General features: G+C 43.1%; 1 protein-coding gene across 1 annotated transcript in view; it reads right to left on the bottom strand.

The window, feature by feature from the left end:
- The window catches only part of pex1 (peroxisomal biogenesis factor 1), a 76,144-nt gene that overhangs the window by 30,248 nt on the left and 30,382 nt on the right, over window positions 1–15,514 (bottom strand). The window contains exons 11-15 of the mRNA XM_085988498.1: window positions 11,850–11,946; window positions 6,827–6,997; window positions 5,103–5,257; window positions 4,131–4,320; window positions 1,624–1,790 (exon numbers count right to left, since the gene is read on the bottom strand). Of these exons, the coding sequence (XP_085844624.1) occupies window positions 1,624–1,790; window positions 4,131–4,320; window positions 5,103–5,257; window positions 6,827–6,997; window positions 11,850–11,946 (780 nt within the window). The remainder of the gene's footprint in view (window positions 1–1,623; window positions 1,791–4,130; window positions 4,321–5,102; window positions 5,258–6,826; window positions 6,998–11,849; window positions 11,947–15,514) is intronic.

Raw genomic sequence — 15,514 nt, 5'->3', positions numbered from 1 at the left:
TCCAATTCAGTTTAAGAAAATATAATTTCCAATGAGATTTGAATGGAAATTTGGTAATGAAGTTAACAGATAAAAAAAAGTTAAAAGAAATTATTCTATCTTTAGCTGAAGCATCACAGAACAAACTTTTCTAGTCTATACAATTTTATTTTTAAATTTCCAATATATTCACAATTAACTGAAAGCATTCAATTTTGATTAACAGTAAGGAAAAAATACAGAAGAGGGGGAAAAAGTATATTGACACATACATCTCAAATTTTCATCTCTCTAGGGCAGTATGGTGTCATAACTCATTGGTGCTACTTGCTGAAACCCTTATTCATGCCTTTGTCATCGCCAGACTCAACTATTTCAATGCTCTCCAGGTCGGCCTTCCATCTTCCACCCTCCATAAACTTTAGCTCATTCATCACCCCTGTGCTCGCTGACCTGCATTGGTGCCTGGTCTCAACACCTCAAAATAAATTCTCATACTCTTATTCAAATCCCTTCATGGCCTCACCCCTCCCAATCTGTGTAACTCCACAACCCTCCGGGAACTCTCTGTTCCTCCGACTCTGGCCTCTTGCGCATCCAAAATCTCTTCGCTCCATTAGCAGCCATGCCTTCACCCGTCTAGACCTTAAGTTACGGAATTCCCTCCCTACCTCCCTCTCCTTCTTTAAGACCCAACTTAAAGTCCATCTCACTGACCAAGCTTTTGGTTACCCTCGTAATAGCTCCTTCTTTGGCTTGATGTTTTTTTTTGTTTGATTGTGCCCCTGTGAAGCACATTGGGATGTTTTTCTATATTGAAGGGGCAATATCAATGCAAGTTGTTGTTGGAGGAGCAGCATCAGATTTACACCTGCAGATATTGTGCTCAGTAGAGTAGGGACATGAGATGGAATGGAGTTCAGCCCCTGTATTTATACTCAGAGTTTAATTTGGGCATTTGGTCCAAAACCAGAATGTCTGCTCAGCAGGGGGAGTGGATGGATGTAAAATGTGCATCTGATAGAAGATCCAGTAATGATTGTTCATTGTAGGAGGGGTGTGAACGTGCTTCCTGTGTTCTTCAGGAATGAATATTCAGTGCATGGGGCAAGGATTTGAGTGTGATTTTGATTTTAGCATAAGGTCCAAGAAATACTGCTCAATGGGGAGTGAACTCTTTGGGTGCTTTGTGAGCTGTTCACAATGTTAGGTGTTGCCCCATTATTCTCAATTAGTCATGTGGCAGTACCTTCACAGTGCCAATTATAGGCACAGTGCGTTTTGAAATCTTGAGACTACTCATCATTTCAGATATAAATAAATATTCTATTTATATCTGGTGTTGATTTTTTCTCGATTTTGAAGTCTAGAATCCAACATTAATTGGAAACTGATTCAAACAAAATTAAGGCAACAGGGTTCTTGGGTTTTGAATTTTCTGTGAAATTCATCGGAACATTTGGAAACTTTGCAATCCATTGGCAACCTCCAATTGGCAACCTCCAATTACACAGGAAACATTGGCAGCTTTTTTTATTCTGGAAAATAATACACATCATCAAATATGATATTTCCCATGCAATCTCCTTAGTCCTCCAAACGTAAATAAAAATTATTTCACTGCACAACAGTTTAATCTCATACCTTGACAGATAATTGGATAGTATCCATAAGAATTTGCTTGACTTCATGTAGCCCTCCTACTTTGTCCCAGCCTAAATCTTTAGGTTTGTGTAGGTTAGCGTTTCTTAAAGAAGTAGGTGTAAATCCCTCGAGGGCATGTTGGAAGTCCGATGTTGTCAAATATAGTTCTGCAAATAGAAAAATTACAAAATACTTGCTTTTAGATTTCAGAAGCTTGACATGTAATAGTTTGCCTTCAATTTGGCAAAGAGGATATGAATTTTCCAATGGATTACTGATACTTATTCACTATTGGATTCAAACTGCTTACAATTACCTTTACACCGGTTTTGGAGATGTATTAGCTTTCTTCATGGTTATTTTCTTAGAATATGCAGAGTTCAAATTATAGTTCTCCAGAGTTAAACATGATTTACTACTTCCTCAAACTAAATATAAAATATTATCCCTTTGAGTTTCCACAAAATAAATTTATCTCAACAGCACTCATTCCCCCGCTCTGTAAATAAGTTGTTGCTGGATACGCCGAATGTTTTGGGCTTCTGAATGCCAGTCCAAAACATCTTGTCAAAATTTGACCTTTATTCCCAAAAACATTCCGTCTTAGAATCCTCGAATGACAGCATAGGAGGCCATTTGGCCCATCGTGCCTGCTCATTCAAAGAGCTATCCAATTAGTCTCATTCTCCTACTCTTTTCAGGGTGGGAAAAAAAAAATCAAATCGCTGAATGTGGGAGGGGGAGAGAGAACCCGCGATCAGCAGAGGGAAGGCCGAAGGCTTCCCTGAGGGGCCGGCGAGCACACCTGCTCCTCCTGACCCACAATGAGTGCTGTAAAAGACACTTACCTTCTTGAGCCGACAGCTCCCGCCTCCCTTTCACTGCTGGGCTTCCCGGGACCTGGGAAACCCAGCCGGCAACTGTTAAAATTTAAATCAGGTTCCCATTTGCATTGTGGGAGCCTGATTTAAATAGGTTAATGAAATATCCCGCCTCTCATTGGCGGGACACTCACACAGCTCAAAACCTACCGCTGTAATATCAGCAACGGACGAGCATGTGGCAGGTTGGGGATTGTTCCCATTTTTTACATTATTAACACCCCCTCCAACCCTCTCCCACCTGTCGGGGGCGGGGGGGGGCGGGGTTAATTTCCGGGCCTATGCCTCCACTTATAAAGCCAAGGATCCCGTATGATTTTTTGCCTCCTCATCTTGTCTTGCCACCTTCAAAGATTTGTGTACCTACACCCCCCAGGTGTCTCTGTTACTGCACCCCCCTTTAAAATTGTACTACTTAATTTATATTGCCATCCTCATTCTTCATACCAAAATGCAACACTTTAGTCTCTTGACTATAACCAATTTTTAAGCTGATTTAAAAAGGAACGCTATGAGAATGGTGACATATGAAAAGTAGAAAGGTTATTTAAACTTAAAATACAAACCAAGTTGACTTAAGATACCGTATGTAGCTAATGCGATGTAACACCATCACCTAACATCGGTGGTAGCATCATTGGGAGAAGTTTCAGTGGCAATGATACGGATTTGATTTTTTTTTTTTTTAAAAAGGCTGGTTACAATGTGTGTTCTTCATTTTAATTTCGAAACACTTAATTAGCAAATTACTCATTCAATTGGCCACTTTACATGTAGAAGTGTTGGTGGGCTTTTCAACCGTAGGGCACATATCCAAGCCTAGTTCTATCCTCACCTGAACTGCACACGTGTACATGTCCAGCAGGGTTCATTACATAACAAATGTGTGAAAACCTAGCCAATTTTTCCTTCCCTAACCCAGGGGTGCTGAGGCCAATAGCAATGCCCCTCCAACCGAGATCAGTTAACTCAGCATAGACTGAGGACCAAACCAGGGACCTTGCTGCTCTGTATGGGTCAGCTATTCAATGCCATAAGGTTAGGTCAGGAACATTTCAATAAAGTCACTAATGGTCACTTGGGGACTTTAGCTCACAGGTATGGGTCCAGATGCTTTTGATGGGCTCAGAAGCAACAGTGATGCATGGATGAGGATCCTATATTAGACAGAGACACAGAGAGAAAGAAAGAAAAAAGAGAGAGAGAGAAAAGAGAAAGAAATAGAAAAGAGAACAGAAGGATTCCTGGGTGACAACGATACATGGGCAGTTTTCAGAAAAATGTGGACATAGATATTGATAATGGAAAAACTTCACAACAGGAAATAAGGTTTTGTAAACAGGAAGAGCAGGCAGATATCATTTTTGGAATATGTTATAAATATTCAATGATTTTAAATACAATGGCTTATGGCTATAATTGCTAGATAACAAATAGAAAATTACAAAAAAGGTAAAGGGACTAGAACCTATTATAGTGCAAGCACTGGAATATTTCTTCTCTATAAAAAAGGATAGCCAGAAGAGGATCAGGTTAATTTTGTACATTATTACAGTAATGTAGAGCCTGGTACTATATTCTAATTTATGATGCTATTGCTATTTAAGTCCGAATTTACAGGCATACCTTGTTCTTTGTTGTTTTTGCTAGTTAATACATGCGAGTGCATAGCTCGTTCCATCAACATGAGGAGATCTCTTGCTACAAAGCCTTCAGTTGCTTTAGCCAGTCTTTGAAGGTCAATAGTCTGTAATGTCTCCAATGCAATAATGGTTTTATTTTGAATTACAGAGGTCAAGAGTTGTACTCGCTGGTCCTGGTAACCAAAGAGATATCTATGTAATGCATGCAGCTCCAAATATTTACTAATTTCAAACACAAATACGGTGCTTACCTTAAAGAGAAATGAAAGGAACTTAAATATTGTACAGCAAATATAGTTCAAATTAGGAGACAAATTAGGTATAGTTCTAATATATAGAAACAATTACATCCCATCTCTTTAAAAAGACAAAACTAAAGATGTTTATTGTGCAGTATTTTTGGCCTCCACTTCCCACCGAGCTACTCCAGTGACAGCTTACAAGGTACCCTAGGTTCGTCTTGGAACAGCTCCATTGAGTTTAACAGAATCCATTGCTTTGTGGCCAATATAGAGGGTTTCTATTTCCCCAAAAAACATTACAGGCAGAAAATAAATCAGTATTTAGCAGCTTAGGAGAGGAATAGAGACAGAAAATATTCCCTCTCTTCCAAGTTTCTATTGCTTTCAAAACAGACCAGTGCAGTTGACGTGGGCACATTCTACAGTTTCCCTGTATTAAATGAACACAATTGCATTACTGTTTGAGACATCACGTAGCTCACTTTCAGAGCTTGAAATAGGAACCCGCAATACTAAACGTTCAAAGCATCAGAACTGTTTGTCCTTTAATTTATAGTATTTTTCAAAACATGTTATTAATTTAACTCTGATGCCAATGCACACTATGGCCCTCAAAAGATACAGCAGAACATTTATAAAGAACATTTCAATTCCATGATTCCAAATAATGATGCAGTGTGATTTAGTTTGAAGTATTTGGGAAGTTGATTTACCTGGTTTGGAAGTGAAATATCCTGAACGCACTGAAATATGTGAGATCCTTCAGCACAACCCAGAGAGGGATGCAGAGTATGCTCAGAAATGCTTGTGGCTATCAATGCAATGAGTGTCCCTTGTGAAACAGCTTCAGCAATCAAATACTTCAAAACTGAAAAAAGGGATTGCACAGATTTCCATGTTAGCAATGCAATTAAATAAAAACAAAACTCACTGCATTTCCAATATTCAATATCAAATGCAACATGTAGTCTTGCAGTTTTGTACTCCGAATGACAAGCTATGGAAACCATTTAAGACATTCAAGACCCTTGACAGTATTACACATTTTACACAGCAACCAAGGAACATATTCCCAATCACAATTAAAATTTAAATTAAATTCATACCACTCAAAAGGTATTTTACATTTACACAAAAGTAGTTAAAATAGATTTTCATATTATGCCCAATTCTTTTTTTCCCTTCATAGTTGCTAATCCTGCCCAATCTCTGAAGACTCTTTACAACAGTCAAAAACCTACACAAGTTGTGGGAGTGAATTAAAAATAAAATTTGCTCAGTCAGCTCACAGTACAGCAAATAAGAGCCCATTTACAGTATCTGTAGTTCATCAATGATAGCACCTCCAAGTTTAGCAGCAAATTAGAAATGTAAAGGCAGCAGCAATAGTCCTTCTGCACCAACCAAGGTACTGGCAAAAGCAAAATAATTGCTGGCTATGACACTAAAGCAACTACTCTTGTGCAAACTTGCACAAGCAGTTATTTTAAAAGTTGTTTACCTGCTATAGAAGCTATCCCCCAAAGCAAAACAATTTCACAGTAGAGGGAGGGGGTAGCCTTCCTCCAACATAAATACAGCATTAGTATAATACAATACTACACCATGTCATGGTAGGATGTGAACAACTATCTGCAATCACAGCAGCGTACATCTCAGTACCTAGTATGAAGCACTTGAGCGAGGAGCAACAGAAAATACTCTCTAGCTTCCGCTTCTATTTCCAGACTTGGAGTTCCTGTTTTCAACTGAAGGGCAAATTATAGAGCAAGTCAGCTTGCACAGATTTTTTGCTATTCCTAGCAGCTAGCTTAAGAATAGCATAAATAATGGTGTGGCCAAAGAACAGGTCACCTGTTACCCTCTCAATCAGCAAATACTCGTACAACATGAAGGAATAAAAAAAGTAATTTACAAAAATGTGTGTAGAGTACTCACAAAATAGCTGACAAGTGTTCACTTGTTTCCCATGAAATTCTGTTGGCATGCAATAACCAGCATTTACATTCTGAAAGTACTCCAGAAATTAACCTGACCATACCACAGGCACATTAGGAGTTCTCTAATTATATTAAGCAATAATTTTTATTAAATATAAGAATAACCAAGTCGCTCAAGATGCTGTTCAGTTGTGTAATGTGTAAGGCATTTATCTGTCAAATACAGAGTATCCAAACTCAAACCCCTGTGGTTGGGTTTCCAACGTTCTATCCCCATATCAGGCAATCCGCTACCAATGACTAGTAAATTAATTGCTTCGCGATAGCAGGAGTATTTTATCATGTTTTTGTAATCAAATATATATATTGTACAATTTATTTTCAACAATTCATAAGAGTATATTGTTTTTCAGTCTTGGGAGTAATAATGATCCCATTCTAATGTTACTGCCCTGTTACTTGATAGGCAATAAAAGTTTCAAAATTGAAGTAATTACTTTGAGAAAGCTGTTTGCTAAGAATAGCCTCAGCACTGTGTTCATGTTCTGGGGTAGAGGCGGCACCAGTAATATGATCCAAGTCATCCAACAGAACAATAGAAGGCTGTCTCCATGCTGCCTCTGTAAAAGCTTCTTCCCATTTCTTACGGATATTTTCAGCCCTTTTACCTAGATGTAAAAACAAATTAACAAGGTTTCTAATAACAGTTACACACAAACTCTTCTCCCTTCAACATGCATGTCTAAAACACAATCTTTCATTCAATTTCTGTAAGCATATATAATTTAACTTACTTAATATTGTAGAATCTTTTTTTAAAAAAGCGACATTTGAAAATTTTCTATACATTCTCACTATTTGAGCCCATCCCAATGAAAATAAAGTCCCAGGGAAAAGAACAGAAGGCATTGTTCCAGATGTTTCACCCTGCAATTCATGAGACTATGGAACTGATCAAGAGCCACTCATGCAAACAAAAAAAATATTTCTGCTACATTGAACAAAGAACAACAACTTGCATTTATATAGCTCCTTTAAGAGAAGAACGACGTCCCGAGCAACGTTCCCCCTAGTGTGTACAGGCGCGCATCAATCGGGAGGTCCCACGCAGGCCGCTCACAAGCTGTTGCCGCTGGAAGGTACCGTGCAAATTTAAAGGGAATGCACATGAAAAAAAATTGGAGGGGACACTGATTCCAAGGTGATTCACAGAGGCACAATCAGACAAAAATGGATACCGAGCCAAAGGAGCTATTGGAGGGGTGACCAAAAGCTTAATCACAGATGGGCCTTAAGGAAGGTCTTAAAGGAGGAGAGAGGAGGAGGTGGAGAGGTCGAGGAGTTTAAGAAGTGTATTCCAGACTTTGAGCATTGATGGCTGAAGGCATGGCCACCAATAGTGGGGCAAGAGAGGGGGATACACTAGAGGGCAGAGTCAGAGATTCAGGGGTGGGGGTGTTTGTAGAGGTTCAAGAGGTTACAGGTATAGAGAGGGGCAAGGCCATAAAAGGATTTAAACACATGGATGATCGGAAATGTTGAGTAACCGGAAACCAGCAGTCAGCAAGGACAGGAGTGATGGCTGAGTATGACTTGGTGTGGGATAGGATACAGTCAGCAAACGTTCGATCAGCTGAAGTTCATGAAGAGTGGAGCATGGGAGGCTAGCCGGGAGAACATTGGAATAGTTGAGTCTAGAGGTGACAAGGGCATGGATGAGTGTTTCAGCAGCAGATGGGCTGAGGTAGGGATGGAGGCGGGTGATGTTATAGAAATAGAAGTGGGTGGTCTTCGTGATAGAAAGGATATTGGTTGGAAGTTCAGCTCAGGGTCAAATAGGAGGGGTGGAATCAGTGACAAAGGTATGAAGTTTGCAGCAGGAGCTGAAGACAATGGTTTTGATCGTCTCAATGTTTAACTGGAGGAGATTGTGGCTCATCCAAGATTGGATGTCGGACAAGCAGTCTAACAGCAGAGACAGAGGAGGGTGTCATCAACATACACGTGGAACCAGACATGATGTCTTCAGATGATGTTGCCAAGGGGCAATATGTAGATGAGGAAGAGTAGGGGACCAAGAATTGATTCTTGGGGAACTCCAGGTGTTCTGGCTATGATTGGATTGGTAAGAATCATGCAGCCTTAGCATCTCATTTAATGCAAGAAATTGATAAGTTAAATTAATTCATTGCTATCAAACATAATTCAATATCAATTTATCCTAGCTGAGGTGGGGCATCCTGTATAGTCTTGGTTTCTTCCTGAATTTATTCTGTGCCCCCCGTGCTCTGGTGAGATTCTGGTACTGGCCTGTTTATTGTGCCGTTCCTGAAGCACTGACAACTTAGTCTTAGTCCCAATGTACAGCAGGCTGTTGACAGATTGAAGATGATGATTCTAACAGGCAGGATTTGCATAATAATTCTGAGATCAAGTCGTAAATTTTGAGGAGACTCTCAGAACTACTTTCTCCTTAACTCAGCATAAACTCCACCTCCCCTTTTCCCCTGTTAAGAACAAATCCTCACCTGCCACTGAGCTGAAACTTGTAAAAGACTTTGGTTAAACCACATTTAGAATACTGTATCCAGTTTTGGTCCCCTAATATGGTGGGTGATACAAAGGCTTTGGAGAAGATTTAAAGGAGGGCCACAAGAATGATTTCCATCTCAAAACAACCTTAGTCATGCAGATAGGCTTAAAAAGCTGGACATATTCATTTTAGATATGCATCGAAGTCAGGGTTATTTGATAAGAGGCATATAAAATATTTAAAAGGCTAGATTGTGTTTCTATTGATAGATTGGGGAAGACCAGGGAGTCATGTGTATAAAAAAGAGGCATTTATATAGCGCTTATGTCAATACCACCAGACGTCCCAAAGTGCTCTATAGCCAATTAAGTACTTATTTTTTTGAAGTGTAGTCGCAGTTGTAATGTAGGAAACGTGCAGCCAATATGCGCACAGCAAGCTCCTACAAACAGCAATGTGATAATGACCACATAATCTGCTTTAGTGATGTTGGTTGAGGGACAAATATTGGCCAGGACACCGGGGATAACTCCCTGCTCATCTTCAAAATTGTGCCATGGGATCTTTTACGTTCACCTGAGAGAGCAGACAGGGCCTTGGTTTAACGTCTCATCCGAATGACGGGACCTTCGACAGTGCAGCACTCCTTCAGTACTGCACTGGAGTGTAAGCCTAGATTTTTGTGCTCAAGTCTCTGGAGTGGGACTTGAACCCACAGCTTTCTGACTCAGCCGAGGGTGCTACCAACCAAGCCACAGTTGACACTTTACGCATGTCTAGGGCTAGGTTAGATGTTGGGTGGTTCTTCTTTTCCCATGAGGATAGCAGATCTATGGAACAAGTTGCTGGCTTGTGCAGAGAGTACTGACTCTCTGCAAACCTTCAAAAGAGAACTGGACCAGTTCCTGCCTGGGGTGGATATCATTTTTTTTTTTGCATCTCCCAGGAAATTAAAATGGCTGGTGGCGGGTAGGGGGTGTCTAATCATAATGCTTCCGGTAATAGGACTTTATAGGGCAGACTTGATGGACCAGATGGACTTTATGCCTGTCATTTTTATATGTTCATATGTTTGTCCCTCTACCCCTGCTAATAACAAATCTGGGTTATTCCTGCCCCCTGCCCTCGTTGAGCAGTAACTTTCTCCACCTAATTCTTCCTCCCCACCCACTGAGAAACAACTCATGCTTTATCCAGAGCCTAAAACCTACTCTTTTACTGTCTGTAACATTCCCCCCTATCCCCACACTGCTGGAGATGAAATGCAGCCCGGGCCTAGTGCAGCTTCCCCTCTCACCCACTGTCTTCTTCCTCTCCTTTCCTCCATACTGAAGAAATGGGCCTTGATCCAGTGTCATGCACCCATTCATTGTTCTTTGTTGCTCCCTCCTCTCTGCCCCTCCTCTTAATAGTACTACTACAGTGCCTTTAACGTAGTAAAACGTCCTAAGGCGTGTCACAGGAGCGTTATCAAACAAAATTCGACACCAAGCCACACAGGCCACTATTAGGGCAGATGACCAAAAGCTTGGTGAAAGTGGTAGGTTTTAAGGAGTGTCTTAAAAGGAGGAGAGGGAGGTAGAGAGGAGGAGAGATTTAGGGAGGGAATTCCAGATCTTAAGGCCAAAGCAGCTGAAGGCACAGCCACCAATGGTAGAGTGATTAAAATTGGAGATGTTCAAGAGGCCAGAATTGGAGGCTTTGATTTTTCTAGACTTGGTCATATCTCTTTTTGCAAGACCACTGGAAGATTGACGAACACATGTAAAATTTCATTAAGGTACATATCCCTCCCTTACAATGACTTTGATCAACACAATTCCTCCAGAAATTATGTTGCCCCTATTGATTGATTTGAGTGACAGCCAATAAAATGTAAAGACCCTGTAACCACAGCAATGTGGAGAGTTCAAACAAAACTTCCTGGATTTGTTAGTCATTTGTCGGAAAGACCTAGTTTAAAAAAAAAAGTGACTTCATGGCTAAACTTTAAGGTTATTATTTTCCAATTTTAATCAGAAATATTTTGAAACATACTTAGGGGTAGATTTTCCCGAACCTGTCGGGAAGGCGGCGGGACTTCCCCTTTCGGGTTTTTGACCCGCCTACTTCGACGTCCGGCCAATCCGCGCGATTTTCCCTTGATTGACCTTGTTAAGCCCGCCCATCGGGCTCAGCAGGCCAATTAAGGGCCACCCGGCAACAGGTGACGTCACAGACTGAAATTTCATCTGTCAAGAGTTCTTGACAGATGAAATATCAGTGTTTCACAGCTGTTTGAAGCTGTCAAACACTGACAGTCTGAGTTCTACCATGAGTCATTCTGCACAGACTCAGTTAGAACTCTTATCGGCACTCAAAGCTGAAGGCTGTCACTTTTCACAGATCGCAGCCGTTCAGCTTTAAGTACCGGCTGAGTGATGCGCTCCCGACGGCTACAGGAAGAAAGGCTGTGAAGGTAAGTACAGGTAAGTAAAAGTTCTTTACACACTTTAGACACACCAAACACACTTACCTTTACACTCATGCACCCATCACTCAGCTGAGCATCGACATCGCGACCCCTCCAACTCCTTCAACCCGACGGCCCGCCTGCTCTAACCTGGCGTGCTTTGGAGCCGTCGGGAAACCCACACGAAACCCCTCAAATTAGGGATTAGGCTAAAAACTGCCTGTTAACTACCTGCTAACAGGCAGTTAATTGGCACTAATCCCTTCCCGCCTGGTTTCGGCGGGTACCCGCCGCCCCTGAAACTTACGTGGGGCGGGGTTTTGGGTGGGATGGTGTCGGGACCCCCAAATTCGGGATCCCCCCCCCCCCCCAAACACCTGAAACCCCGCCTGACGGCTCCACGAAAATCTAGCCCTTAGTATCTTTAGAATAGTATATTAAGATTGTTTTCTTCTTTTGAATTGCAAACATTTAATCGTGTTAGTTGCTATTAGTCTCATCATGTGCACCGAAATTGTAATTTACTTATTCTTACCTCGCAAGGTTTTACATTCAATAATTTCCACATGTGCTTCCAGTTTATCTGCTGCTTCTCTGCAAATGGCCTTTGCTAAAGTAGTTTTCCCACTGCCCTGAAAAAGTTAAATTTTCCACATATTAATTTTATAAATGACAAGCAGTTACGAACTAGATTCTTTCTCTAAGCTGTTTAATTACTTATTAACCACAAAAGGTAGAGACATCTCCTTCACGTATAATGTTTTCTTTGAAGACACTTTATGCTGTTTGTCGACTATTCATCAAGGAGATCTGCCAGTAGCTCAGCAAGTTTATCCAGTGAGTAGATGAGCCGTATAGATCAGGAAGGCCCCAGGCCTGATCAAGGTGAAACTTAAGATATGTTTGTAATGGCTTTAGTGGTCATAGGACCGCCAGCTCCCAATATTCAGGTCTTGCACAGCCAGTGAAAATCCCAAAGTGAAATTCCTGGATTCATTCAGGCTGCCTGCACTGAAGACCTAGGTAAGAAAAAAGTGTCTGCAGTGTCTGGCCTTGGAGAATCCCTCAGACTTTTACCGAGCATGCCCCCTCCCCCACTCCACTCCAGGTTACCGACCTTGCCCCCCCCCCACTCCAGATTACCGACCTTGCCCTCCCCCACCCCACTCCAGATTACCGACCTTGCCCCCTCCCCCACTCCACTCCAGATTACCGACCTTGCCCCCTCCCCCACTCCACTCCAGATTACCGACCTTGCCCCCCCAACTCCAGATTACCAACCTTGCCCCCCCCACTCCACTCCAGATTACCAACCTTGCCCCCTCCCCCACTCCAGATTACCGACCTTGCCCCCCTCCCCCACTCCACTCCAGATTACCGACCTTGCCCCCTCCCCCACTCCAGATTACCGACCTTGCCCCCCTCCCCCACTCCACTCCAGATTACCGACCTTGCCCCCCCCACTCCACTCCAGATTACCGACCTTGCCCCCTCCCCCACTCCAGATTACCGACCTTGCCCCCCCCAACTCCAGATTACCAACCTTGCCCCCCCACTCCACTCCAGATTACCAACCTTGCCCCCTCCCCCACTCCAGATTACCGACCTTGCCCCCCTCCCCCACTCCACTCCAGATTACCGACCTTGCCCCCTCCCCCACTCCAGATTACCGACCTTGCCCCCCTCCCCCACTCCACTCCAGATTACCGACCTTGCCCCCCCCACTCCACTCCAGATTACCGACCTTGCCCCCTCCCCCACTCCAGATTACCGACCTTGCCCCCCCCAACTCCAGATTACCAACCTTGCCCCCCCCACTCCACTCCAGATTACCAACCTTGCCCCCTCCCCCACTCCAGATTACCGACCTTGCCCCCCTCCCCCACTCCACTCCAGATTACCGACCTTGCCCCCCCCACTCCACTCCAGATTACCGACCTTGCCCCCTCCCCCACTCCAGATTACCGACCTTGCCCCCCCAACTCCAGATTACCAACCTTGCCCCCCCCACTCCACTCCAGATTACCAACCTTGCCCCCTCCCCCACTCCAGATTACCGACCTTGCCCCCCTCCCCCACTCCACTCCAGATTACCGACCTTGCCCCCCCCCACTCCACTCCAGATTACCGACCTTGCCCCCTCCCCCACTCCACTCCAGATTACCGACCTTGCCCCCTCCCCCACTCCAGATTACCGACCTTGCCCCCCTCCCCCACTCCACTCCAGATTACCGACCTTGCCCCCCCCACTCCACTCCAGATTACCGACCTTGCCCCCCTCCCCCACTCCACTCCAGATTACCGACCTTGCCCCCCACTCCACTCCAGATTACCGACCTTGCCCCCTCCCCCACTCCAGATTACCAACCTTGCCCCCCCACTCCACTCCAGATTACCGACCTTGCCCCCCCACTCCAGATTACCGACCTTGCCCCCTCCCCCACTCCACTCCAGATTACCGACCTTGCCCCCTCCCCCACTCCAGATTGCCGACCTCGCTCCCCCACCCCGATTGCTGACCTGAGCTTGTTTTAAGCATCTGCTCACAGCTGATTGGCTAATGTTACTGATGTCCCCAGTGGCAACCTGGAATGACCCTGCAGCATAAAAGTTCAAGCATCTGTGCCTTTCACAGCCACCAACAGTATGGTGTCTAGGCTGTAGGTCAGGCTGCAGCACGTACATAACTGAATTGATGGCTTCCCTGGTGAAATGCAGCCTTCACAAGCACTGCTACGGGTAGGAGCATCTTAATCTGCCTATACTAGAATGGGAAGGGAGGAGTGACTCTGTTCAGTATTTCTCCTGTTGCCTGACACCCTGTCCTTCCTCAGAGACTGCTCCTCCTCTTCCTACAGCAGTGCATGGGCATTGCCTATGGAACACCCATTGTGGCCTCTTTGGAATTAGGGCAGGGGAAGAAATGAGAGCCACACAGTAGAAGGCACAAAGATAGATAGTTGTCACTGAGGAAAAAAGCCAAAAATTTCCAAAATTAGCTGAGATATAAGCATTATGTAAATGTCATAACTGCTGGGCTCCTGAATTGACTTCCACCTTTACTGTAGTGCCGAGCAATGGTAAACACCAGTTTTATACAGGTGTAATTACATTCATCCAAGAAAAAAAGAGATCCAGTGTTACGATCTCTGTCTCCGCCCATCAGAATGCCACCTGAAAAACTGGGCTTTAAACACTGGAAAATCTAGGCTTGGGTTTCTAAAAGTGCAAAATGCTCAACGGAAGTGAAACAAGTATCTCCACAGTATGTAGCTGATTGAACTATAAAGTAAAACAAAAAATGTATACATGGTACTTGTGTAATTAGAAATGTAAACTTCTGTAATATTGTTTTTGGCCTAGAAATTGCTGAAAAAATAATGGCAAGCTTACAGTGTCCGCCATTAATAGTGTGGAAAAAAAAAAATCACAGCAATTTATGGCGAGGAAGAGCTACGCCATGAGTTGCAAATCGCCACAAATTGTAGGATGATTTGCGCCGCTGATGTTAGCCTTGTAAAAACGGGAGCTCGCCGTCAACCTCCCCGGGAGTGTCAAGAAATTGCTGGATTTTAGGCATAAATACGAATGAATCTTGCGACAGACATTTGGGGCTGGTATTTCATGTCATAAGGACTCCGTTAATTACGTGATTTATGGTCCAGACATGAAATTCTACCTTGAAGGCCCAGAAAGGGAACAGTTGAAACTGTGGGAGTCTCGCTCCTGCAGGTTGTAAATTGTTCCTAGAGGTTTTTTGAGTTTTAATTTTTTCATTTGTTCTTGCTTTTCCTTTGTCTGTTTTTCTCTCTCCCTTAATTCAATCTTTCTTTCCCTTTATTTCTCTTTCTGTATCTAATTTGCCTCTAATTCACCCTATTTCCTTTTCTGTCATTCCCTCTGTTCCTTTCTCTATCATTAAATTTCATGTGTTAAAAAGATAGACCATTATACCCAACGTTCAGGAGGTCCCAGATGTCCCATTGACGTTGTGGTGCTATTATCAATTCGCATTTCCAGCAATTTGAAGCGCAAAAATAATATGACCTGAAGGGTGAGGGGGGGGGGGGGGGAGAAAAAAATCTAATTCACGGCGATCACTGCTCCAGCAAATTCTGGGTAGTAATTATAACGCTGCCAATGAAACATTTTAAGTTTGTGTGACAGTTTCTCAATAGGAAGTCTGGATTTAAAAAATGT

Source organism: Somniosus microcephalus, chromosome 5, assembly GCF_052327205.1.
Source record: "Somniosus microcephalus isolate GS21.2 chromosome 5, FLI_Smic_1.0, whole genome shotgun sequence".
NCBI lineage: Eukaryota > Metazoa > Chordata > Chondrichthyes > Squaliformes > Somniosidae > Somniosus > Somniosus microcephalus.
Note: the sequence above shows the minus strand (reverse complement) of the source record. Positions and strands in the feature narration are given on the sequence as shown.